Source organism: Scardinius erythrophthalmus, assembly GCF_964197995.2.
Source record: "Scardinius erythrophthalmus genome assembly, chromosome: 3".
Taxonomy (NCBI): Eukaryota; Metazoa; Chordata; class Actinopteri; order Cypriniformes; family Leuciscidae; genus Scardinius; species Scardinius erythrophthalmus.
This window is the reverse complement of record NC_138223.1, coordinates 22,764,538-22,776,749: the sequence shown is the minus strand read 5'-3', so window position 1 is coordinate 22,776,749 and position 12,212 is coordinate 22,764,538. Positions and strand designations below refer to the sequence as shown.

At 36.1% G+C, this 12,212-nt stretch overlaps 1 protein-coding gene across 12 annotated transcripts in view; it reads right to left on the bottom strand.

The window, feature by feature from the left end:
• Nucleotides 1–5,587: 5,587 nt before the first annotated feature.
• Nucleotides 5,588–12,212, bottom strand: part of psip1a (PC4 and SFRS1 interacting protein 1a) — a 280,260-nt gene continuing 273,635 nt past the window's right edge. For 5 of the 12 annotated variants that reach the window (XM_081361202.1, XM_081361210.1, XM_081361208.1 and 2 more), the window contains one exon: nt 8,074–8,236. In XM_081361202.1, coding sequence (XP_081217328.1) covers nt 8,222–8,236 — 15 coding nt within the window. In that variant the 3' untranslated portion in view covers nt 8,074–8,221. The other 7 variants (XM_081361201.1, XM_081361204.1, XM_081361205.1 and 4 more) reach the window with 3 other exon arrangements.

The window sequence follows — 12,212 nt, the reverse complement described above, 5'->3', positions numbered from 1 at the left end:
ACACGAAAAATGGCTATTTTTGCTTATAACTTCTGAACAGTTTCTCCAAAAATCATAAAAGTGGTCTCGTTAGATTCAGGATTCAATTTTGAATTATGTGCTAAAATGCTGTATTTTCTGAACACATGAACGGATTGTCACGAAACTCGGTATGGGTCATCAATACGATGCCCTGAAGGAGCCTGAGAAGTTTCAAACCAGCGCCACCTAGTGGTAAAATTAAAATTTAAAATGCTTATCATTCTGGCTGTGGTTGACTGATTTTCACGGGAGTCATCTCATTCGGTTCCTGAATCCATGCCGAGTCCAACGATACCAAACATGCTAGGTTTCGCCTTACGGTTTGTGTAGCGTTGTGATTGTGTGCTTAAAAACCATTTGTCAATATCTTCGAAACCATTAGACCAATCAAGATGAAACCACCGTCAGAAGTTTGGAAACATAGGTCTTTGGTTATATATTAATGCCCAAATGCGAAAATATTGATAGTAAAAGGGGTAGTAAAATCCAATCACATTTTTGTGTTTTTTTCAAATAAATGTCAATAATTCCAAAGCGATTTAAGATATTTTCACCAACATTAACACACAGATGTATGGGCTCACTCTGAAGATACATAAAAACATGGTGGGATTGCTTTTGGTGGCGCTATAATAGAACAAAACATGAAATTCCCATTGACTTCAATAATAGTCAACACTAATCAAGTGGATGTTTTGAGTAAAATACCAACCACTGATAAAACTATATTTATTCAAGCTACTGATGAAAATGAAATAATTTCAGTTGTTAAAAACTGCAAGACGAAGATGCCAGCTGACTGGAATGGACTAGATATGTCAGTATTAAAATATATTATTGAATGTGTTGTAAAACCAATCACTTACATTTTTAATCTTTCTTTACAATCGGGGGTATTTCCAGAAGGAATGAAGATTGCGAAAGTGGTTCCTATTCATAAGGCTGGTGATAAACAGAAATTCACTAATTTTAGACCTATTTCCATTCTGTCACAGTTTTCCAAGATCCTGGAGAAGATATTCCATAAAAGATTATTCAGTTATGTAGATAAGCAAAATATTCTTTGTGAACAGCAGTATGGTTTTAGATAGGACCACTACCTTAGCATTAGTGGACCTTGTAGAAAAAATATCAAATGCTATAGCCAATAAACAATACGCTGTTGGTGTGTTCCTAAATCTAACCAAAGCTTTTGATACAGTGAATCATGAATTGTTACTTCAAAAACTGTACAGATATGGGATTAGAGGAGTGGCCTTTTCTTGGCTCCAGACTTATCTGAAGAATAGATCACAGTATGTCCACACCAATGGCACTGATTCCCAGCTGCTGACAATTACCTGCGGGCTGCCACAGGGGTCAGTGTTGGGTCCGTTTTTGTTTCTTATGTATATAAACGATCTTTGTTTAGTTTCAAAAACATCAAACCTTATTTTATTTGCTGATGACACCAGCATGCTTAGTTGTGGTAAAAATTAAGAAGCATTGATAGATATAGTAGAATGATTGCTGATGATTATAGTCATCTTCTAAGTCATCTATTCAGAATATTGTCTCTATTGTTTTGTGGTGCAAACGAGCCCCATTCAGTCTCAGTCTCCCCCTGCACACATTCACACCTCTCCAGCCTGTTTATGGCTCTATATATGCATTTCTTTTGTCTGCATTATAGCTACTAACGACTGGCTATTCACAGGCTATTCATAGGGTTTCAATCCCTAAATTCTTTTCTCAAAGTTCTCACTGTATCTAACTGTATCAAATACACTTCTGGAATAAAGAAACATTTCAGCAAGCATTCCTATTTAGAAAAAAAATCATAAAAGATAACTTCTAGGTTGCAGGTGCACCTAGAGCTAGCTAGCATGTTAGCTTAGCACACCATCAATACATGACAATTTATGAGATTAAAACCATGTTTGTGCTCCAAACTTACTTTATAACACTTTATAAGTGTTTTAAATAATCTTCTGTGATCTAATTTGGCTTCAGATAAAACAATCAGACAGAAAATATACTATTGTATGGTATTCTGCACAATGAAGAGTCTATATAGATTAGCATTACATTATAAATATAATCTATTATTATGAAAATACCTGGCATGGCTTGAAAAACACATGTAACTCAAATATCATGGCAATCATGTTTATTGTCTTCAAAACGTCTTTTATCTGCATGTTACAGTGCGATCTCTGTAGCTTTGTGTGTATCACTGACGTCCTGGAATGTCACATGATCATGGCTCTTCTTCATGTTCCATATATGGACTATTATTGTGCATAATAGCGCCCTCAGGCTATTGGTATGAATTGAAAACACAGTATCAGAGTATCCAATCGCTCATAATGATTACATCGACGCATTTGGGTATAAATTCAATAAATATTATTCCTGTCTATAGAAATCTGATGTAAACCTATGAGAATATATCAATATTTCTCCAAATCTGCACATTTTTGAGCTAAAGCCCTGAGGGACGTTGTTTTGTGTATCGCTGTCATGACGACAGCACGGGAGTTTTTTTATGAATGAAAGCGGCTGACGCGCATAATTCATATTAAAGGTATCGACTCATTTTTTCATTTCATAACTCCTGACACAAATTAAGAAATAACTGTCGCTATAAGTTTTTCAGAATACAATAGTGGTCAAATACATAAACTTGAGTCTTATATCTTTTTAATGATGTATAGTTTGTCAAGGTATAACATTAAATTTGATAGTAACTTTGAACTATATATAAAAAAAACGCTTCAGTGCGCCCGCGCACTGGCAACGGTTAACAGGTTAACATTAATATGAGTTCCCCTAGCCTGTATATGGTCCCAAAGTTTCTAGAAATTTTAAAAGGTGTAAATCGAGCTTTTGCTATTTTTCTCTGCCTTTGAGAAAATGGAAGCTCAACTGGGCTGATCTTGAATCTCCTCCTTATGACGTTATAAGGAGAAATGTTACCTCCCCTTTCTCTGCTTTGCCCGCCCAGAGAATATTCCTCGCCCATGAGAAAATGAGCTAGGAAGTAGAACGCGTGCGATTTTAGTTTGTCCACGAGAGATATCATGGCTTTTGAGCGAGCGAAGCATAATAATTGCTCAATAATTGGATGTACAAATGAACATCGAATGGTCAATACAGAGCTGGGCTTGCTGAACGTCGGACAAGTAAGTCAACAAATTATATATAAGTGTGTTGCTTTACTGTTTATGGTTACCTAGCTTGTTACACGTAGAATGTGGCTGTCACATTAGCTATGCAGCTATGCAGTTACTTGCGCTAACAGCATCAAGTTACACACTGTAACGCGAGTGTTGTACATTTCTTTGTTATTTGGATAACCATTTTCCTGTTGGTTATATGGCACGCGCGATATCCGCATTTCAAGATCGCAGAGCTTGATGTAATTGTAATAAGATAAATTACATACGTTACAGATCTCTCATGAAAAGGCAACAGTAGGTTCGCGTTAGCTACATGATAATAACTGTAAACCATCTGAATAAAGTACCGTATCCAGACATAATATTTTAAACTAACCATTCGGAAACGTCCTGCTGGAGCCGCTGAGTTGCAACTTCTTCAGCTGTTGCTTCTCCATCTGGGTCAGATTCTGGGTCAAACTGAAATGCTTGAACGACTGCGTGTCTTCGTGCCATTGCAATATATCCAACATAAACAAACATGCATGGTGCCGTTGCGCAAGATGGTCAAGACCACACCCACCCTCCACCTTGCGCCGCCTTTCTCCTCCTCATTAGTATTTAAAGCTACAGACACCGAAACGGCCGGTCTGAAGGAAGCTCATTCTGGGACTGGCTTGTAGTGACTATAATTCTGCACCGAGGCTGAATTTTTGGAAAGAGATTTTAGATACAGTGCTAAGGACCACTAAAGGTCTATATTAAAGCCTACAAAAAGTAGCATGTCATGGGACCTTTAAGGTTTGTCATTGTCACCTCATTCTGACTGCATCACATCAATTTTGTAACTACGCCACCTATTGGTCAAAAGTGATAATCCATTCAATCATATTTTTAGTCAATTTATATGATTTTTCAGCCATTTTGCCTGAATTGATCTTTAAATGTCTTTAATTGCTCTTTGCTGCAGTTGGTCTGACAATCCAAACCATGCTGGCATGTCTTGTCGTCTTCTTGCGCTTGCCCCCGATAATTGCTGCTTGCAGCTATATTTAGGGGCCAAGCACCAAAGGTGCGGAGGCACCTATTGTATCTGTTCCCGTTCTTATTATTAGGGGCCAAGCACCGAAGGTGCGGAGGCACCCATTGTATCTGTTCCCGTTCTTCTTCTTCTTATTATTCTTCCGCTCTTGGAATTTATGGCAGCCCATAGAACCGCTTGCGGGAAAGTTATGAAATTTTGCACACTGATAAAGGACAGTCTGAACTATCAGCATAGTAATTTTGGAGTCTCCAACTCATTCCCTCTAGCGCCACCAACTGTCCAAATTTGCACTCATGTTTATGCTAATAACTTTTGAACCACAAGGGCTAGAAACAAAATATTTTTTTCCTATGATTCCTTGGCTCAAGCCGATTCAATCCGTCATGGAAATTCTTCCGCCATTTAGAATTTTCCGAAAACAGGGTACCCCCAGGATCCTCCAACTTAAATTCAAGGCTTTTTAAGACCTTTTTAATACCATTTCAAATGAAATTCAATGCCAACTTCGTACCAATTCCGACAGAAGTATGAGGGGAAAATGTCAAATCTGTATACATTTTAAACCCTAAAAAATAATTATGTACAAGTAGACTACTTGAATTAAACAAAACATTTTATTTAAATTATCAGTCATATTTAATACATACGCAGCAGCGTTGTAGCGTGCACGTGTGTAGGCCTATGTTAATTTTGGCAGCCATTTTTGATTTAGTCTTACTCTTCATCTTCAGACGAAAATGCTTATTGATCTTAGTCACATTTGAGTCATTCTGCCTTTCATAGTTTTAGTTGACGAAATGTGTTTGCATTTTTTGTCAACTTTTAGTCATTACTTTTAGTCAAACTGCAGTTACTTTACTTTTGGTAGCTATTTTATATGTAGTCTTTAGACAGAAAATGTCATAATTATTCTCTCTAGGCCAATTCAATTAAGCTTATGATTAATTAAAATTAAGCTAACAGGCTGTATTGACATTGCACTCTTTAGCAGTAGCACTTGTGCAATTCTACATATCCCTTTTCCTTAGTTCTCCAATTTTTTACAGTGCCGTACCCCCTCTCTTCCACGACTGCAGTCACATCTTTCCATTAAGGGACAATATTTGCCCCATTTAATCGATTTTTCCATTTTATTTTTCACCTTTATAATACCTTCAAAAAATAAATAATGCTTTAAATAAAACAATGTTCAATAAATATACAATGTTAAAAAAACGTTTAATATTAATAAATATGATATTAAAATCGCCAGTAGGTGGCGGTAACTCACTGTCTTTGTCAAAGCCACAGATTTTGTTGCAAAATAGAGCAATAAGCCTGACAATACTGTTTAAAATGTATCACTTAACGTTACCCTTTTTTTTTTTTTTTTTTTTTTTTTACTGTAGTATAAAATCAATGTCACATTTGAAATCGTGTGGATAGTCGGGAAACATTGCATTCTTGCTCGCATAATGATCAACATTAAAAACACTGCTGTACATCAGCCTGCATTTTGATCGCAGATTTAGTCACACAAACAGCGCAAGCGGCTCATGACAGATCTTCTCAAATGAAGATCGCTGAACTCCAGCTTGTCTGTGTTTTCAGATCATCCGCGCTTCTTCAACAATGTAGAGAGAGCGCGCGTGGATGGTTGGATGGTGGATGGCTACCCACGACCGGGTAGAAAACATGTTCTTTTAACAGAAAAGCTCTGATTAGTAACCATCGTAACGGGTGCGCACGCTTTCGCGCATTCTTCTATGACGTGAAGCACGAGGTGCACTCAACGTTACGCGACTAATTTTTAATTAGTCTACATTAGTAACAGTTAATTTTGTTACGGTATGAACTTAATCATAGAAAAGGCAAAAAAAAAATGAAGACCTTTGTAACGAAATCCAAGACTTTGTATACCAAATTCAAGGCTTTTAAGGCCTTTATTTGAGATTATCAAATTTAAGACTTTTTCAATGCTTTTAAGACCCCGCGGGTACCCTGGAAAAGCTTACTTTTTTTTTAACTCGTCCTAGGCCGTTGCTCTGATTTTCACGAAAATTTAACCAGATCATCTACAGACCATGCCGACATAAATTTATGGAATTCAAGTTGATTCGTCAAACCGTTTTCGATAAACGCACGAACAAATTTTACGTAGCGCTTGCGAAAACAGACGTAAGGCTGTATCTCTGCAACGCTTTATCGGATTCAGACCAAACTTGGTACATGTCATCACAAGCATGACCTGAGGCTACATGCTGCGTTTCGGCCCAGTGCCCCACCTACTGGTCCGGAGATATAAAAAATGGCTATTTTTGCTTATAACTTCTGAACGGTTTGTCCAAAAATCATAAAATTGGTCTCGTTAGATTCAGGGCAACATGCTGATGGCCATTTTGAACATTGTGCTAAAATGCTGTATTTTAATAATGCATGAATGGATTGTTACAAAAGTTTGTATGGGTCATCAGCACGATGCCCAGAATGGACGAACCAGCGCCACCTAGTGGTCAAAAGTTATAACAATAATTCCAAAAATGCTAATAACTTATGAATAAATCTGCCTATTGAAATGCTACAGATCTTAATAGATTCCTTGGGTCATGCCGAGGACAGATACCCAGTTTATCTTATTTGGCCGAACTTCCTGTCCGCCATCTTGATTTTCATTCAATACCTACTTTTTCAAACTCCTCCTAGACCGTTTGTCCAAATTTCACCAAAATCGAATCGTACCATCTCCAGACCATGCAGACTAAAAGTTATGGATTTCGTGTTGATAGACGAAACCGTTTTCGCATACCGCAGCAGCAAAGTTGAGGCATGATGCCAAAATGACTATTCCTGCTTTATCTCTACAATGCCTTGACATATTGACACCAAAATTTGTATATCATTGTCACTTCACTCTGACCACATGACATCAATTTTGTAACTGCGCCACTTATTGGTTGAAAGTGATAATCCATTAAATCATTTTAAATTACTGTTTAAATGATTTTTCAGCCATTTCGCCTAAAATCCTCTTTAAATGTCTTTAATTGCTCATTGTTGCAGTTGGTCTGACACTTTTAGTCATGTTGGCATGACTTGTCGTCGTCTTCTGCTTGGCCCCGATAATTGCTGCTTGAAGCTATATTTTGAAACGGTAAGCATTTAGGAATAGCAGAAACAAAGCAGAAGACCACGTAAAACCACAGAGTGGGGTCACCGAGTATGAACCTAAGGTGCATAGTGCGTAAAAATCAACAATACTCTAATGAAATTCAGATAGCAAATGCGACAAAATTTCTTATTTCTTATGAAAAACATCGTTTTTTTTATCACTAATGACAGAGCAGTACCATATGGTTAAAAGTAAAATTTCTGAAGTAAACACTACTTTATTAAGACTAACACAGTTTTTATGACAGCAGTATTATGTGTATGAATACTGAAACACAAGCAAGAATCAACTTACTTTGCCTGTATTAAAATAAATATTTTTAGAGATGCAACAGCAGAACAAAGCTACAGTAAAACTTAAATGTAAAACAAACACCAAGTTGGTATGGTAAATATCACAAATATATTTTGACGCTAATGTATCTGCTATTATAAAATGGCACTTTTGATACGAGTGTAACTATTTTTTATAGTTGTATTGGTTAACAGTAATTCTAACAGAGCTCTCTGGAATAAATTGCATTTAGCTGAAAACAGTTATAACAGAATTACTGCCATCTGGGAAAGCATCTTTGTCTTTAAATATAGTGCAAAAAATAATGATCTGTAGGGTGCTTGCAATATGGACATGATCTTCCACTTGGCATCTGGTGGCTCTTCAGTGAACAAACAACATCTTCAGACAGACTCCTCCGTAGAATTAGTCACACTAAAAAAATATTTTTTGTCAGACTGCTAGAAGGAAATAATTTAGGACTTGATGAAAATCTGAAAAGATTTTATTACTTGTTTTTCACAACAGACAAGATATTCTCTCCAAATTTCTCCCTCTTTGTCTCAGCATCCTCTTCAGGGTTGAAGTCTCCATTCAAAATCTTGGTATCTGTACACATGCAAACAAAGTTTGTGATTTTTACTAAACAAATAATTTACATATACACACTTTGGAATAATTTCTTTGAGGGTTTCTTTGGCTAAAAATTTATTCAAAAAATTCCAAACATATGTTGTGATTGGTGGTGGGTGGTTTTGTCTAAAAAATAGCTGCTGTATATTTTTTTGTACTGTTCGCATAGTGTTAGTTGGGTCTCCAGTATGTGTATATATATATATATATATATATATATATATATATATATATATATATATATATATATATACTGTATATATATATATATATATATGGCAGAAGCCAGACGGCCATGGCAGAAGCTTCATTTTGTGCTCCCTAACACATTTTTGTGTTTAATTTGATGTTTGTTTTGGATCGTTGTCCTGATGGAAGATCCAACCAAGCCCCATTATAAGATTTCTAGCAGAAGGCGTCAGGTTTTGATTTTTTTATCTGTTGATATTTGATAGAATCCATGATGTCATGTATCTCTGAATAAGAAGTCCAGGACCTCCAGCAGAAAAATATGCCCACAACATTAAAGATCCAATGGTATATTAAATTGTACACATGGGGTACTTTTTATCCTTATGTGCACCAAACCCATCTAGCGTGTTTGCTGCCAAAAAGCTCTTTTTTTAGTTTCATCTGACCACAGAACCCTGTGCCGTTTGAAGTTCCAGTCGTGTCTGACAACTGAATATGCTGGAGTTTGTTTTTGGATGAGCGAGGAGCATTTTTCTTCCCAAAAACCTCCCAAACAACATGTGGGGATGTAGGGGTTGTTTGATTTTTTTTATTAGGCTTGCTGACCCCAAGACTCAACTAGTCTCTGCAATTCTCCATCTGTGATTATTGAAGAGTCTTTGGCCACTCAAACTTTCATCCTCACCGTCCATTCAGACAATATAGACACACATCCTCTTCCTGGCAGATTCGTAACATCTTTAGTTAATTATAGCTTCTTAATTATTGCCCTGATGGTCAAAATGGGGATTTTCAATTCTTTAGCTATTTTCTTACAGCCACTTTCTATTTTGTGATGCTCAACAATCTTTTCCTGCACATCAGAACTATATTCTTTGGTTTTACTCATTTTGATGGATGATTAAGGGAATTTGGCCTTTGTGTTTCCTCATATTTAAATAGCTGGACAATTTCATGTTCCTACCCAGGTGAAAAAGACGTACTATTAAATATATAAAAAATGTACTTGAGTATGTTTTTAGTACAATACAAATATTACTTAATGCATTTTTAATACATTTAACAGTACGTCTTTTTCACCTGGGTAGTCACCCTGGTGTGCTAAAAAAAAAGGTAAATATTAATAAGAATATACTTCAGAGATATTTTACTCATAAAAAATTCTAGAGGTACCAAAAATTGTGGCCAACGTGTTTCGGAGAAAAACATTTATTTCATAATGTGATTCCCCCCCCCACTTTCAATTCTTTTACTTCAATGAAAGGTTAGATTTTTGCCAATTTTTTGAATGAAAGATCGAAAGGATAAATGATGCAGATTTATTTTTTACAGCCATTTTTGATTATATTTACCAGGGGTATGATTAACTCTGAGCACGACTGTATATATATATACATATATACATACACATATATATATATATATATATATATATATATATACAGTATATATATATATATATATATATATATACATATACATATATATACATATATATATACATACACATATATATATACATATATATATACATACACATATATACATACACACACATATATATATATATATATACACACACACATATACATATATACATACATATACATATATATACAGTCTTAGGGAAAGTTACTTTTAAAACTGTCATGCCCGTACAAGGTGAATAACAAACACACCTTTCAGCTGCTGCCATTACTGATAGCAGAAAAACAAGATGCAGAACATTGTACAACAGGGTACAACATACAACATTGGCCCTGTCCCAAAAGGCACCCTAAACCCAAGATGTCTTGTCAAGATGTCCATATTTTTAAGATGTAATTCTGCATTGACTATCAGGTAGAAGTCTGTCACGGGCACTCCCGAGCACCCTAAGGATACATTTACACTGCAAGTCTTAGTTCACCCAAAACTGAAAATTAGCCCATGATTTACTCACCCTCAAGTCACCCAAGGTGTATATGACACCTTCTGTCTGCCGGAAGCTAGTTATTTTAGTCGCTAAAGTTTTAAATATGGATATTTTTCTTACACGAACACACCGCTTCGCTTCAGAAGGCCTTTATTTACCCCCCCAGAGCCTTTTGGAGCACTTTTATCATGGATGGATGCACTTTGATGGACTTATATATATAGTATATATATAAAATATAAAGCTATTCAAGCCATTATAAAACATTATTTTTTTATTCTTACTCTGATTGTATTAGTCGGAAAGAAGAATGTCATTTACACCTAGGATGACTTAAGGGTGAGTAAATCATGGGCTAATTTTCATTTTTGGGTGAACTAACCCTTTAATGCACAGATCCGATCTTTTGACCATACCCGATTTTTTGGCCTGCCCTTTTACATTCACTTTAGGAAGGACTGGTATCCGATATCTGTGTTTACATTAATTCCCGACCAAAATGATATTTTTATACCAAAATGATCGTTTTACTATACACATGGTAGACCCTGGTTTTTAATGGCCGTGCTATTGAAATTATTTATATAGGTCAGGTGGTCATGATTATTTACCAGCATGGACAAGATAACAGCTGTCATGACTCAAAATCTGTGCACAAAATCTGACGGAACAGATATACAGTCCGGAAATATTTTTTTTTACCTACAGCTCAGGTCTAGAATTCTGAAGTAAAATAAAGTAGTATTTTTAGGGGTTAGAAGGGGATAGCCCCTATTGTATCTGTTAGTTTTCTTATTATTATTAGGGGCCAAGCCATAAAAGGCCTTGTCAGAAAATCATAATATTGGTGTCTATAGATTCCTTGTGTCATGCCGACTCCGTGGCTACGGAATTATCCGAGATTGGATGAACCATGTGTCCGCCATGAGGTACTGTGGCAGGAAAAGATGCAGAAGTTACATCTCTTCCACGCATTGTGCCTAAGAATGATCTCATCTGAAGCAGTCACATACAACATGCAGTGCTTTTACATACAAATTAATTTTTCTTCTTCTTCCAGAATGGTAGTCAATGGCAGCCCTATGAACCACAAGTAGGAAAATTATGAAAATTGGCACACTTTGTAGTGATGGTAATGAGAAGTAATATTGGTGTCTATAGATTCCTTGTGTCATGCCGACTCCGTGGCTACAGAATTATCCGAGATTGGATGAACCATGTGTCCGCCATGAGATACTGTGGCAGGAAAAGATGCAGAAGTTACATCTCTTCCACGCATTGTGCCTAAGAATGATCTCATCTGAAGCAGTCACATACAACATGCAGTGCTTTTACGTACAAATTAATTTTTCTTCTTCTTCCAGAATGGTAGTCAATGGCAGCCCTATGAACCACAAGTAGGAAAATTATGAAAATTGGCACACTTTGTAGTGATGGTAATGAGAAGTAATCCGACCAATTTTGGATGATTTAATCTAAACTTTGTAAATACAATATGCTCAGCATTTACTTCAAAATTCTTTTTGAAGTAAATGCTTGATTTTTGACTTGATTCTCTCTTGAAACTATTAAAGCTGTATAAATGCAAGTCTGCCAAGTGGCGCAATGAGATGAGTGACAGGCACCTGACCCTTAGATAGTGGGTTCAAGTCCCGTGTGGGTCAACTTTAAAGTTATGTATAAAGTTGTCTTTTAAATTCCTTTATTATCCGAGCTGTACTAATCTTTCTTACTCTTGGATTATAAATAAGTGTGTGTTTTTACTTCATTCTGTGTTCGTTCTAATCAGACCTTCTGTTCATTTTGGTTTCATCCTATCTGTACTTCTGAATCTATCTGTTCTTC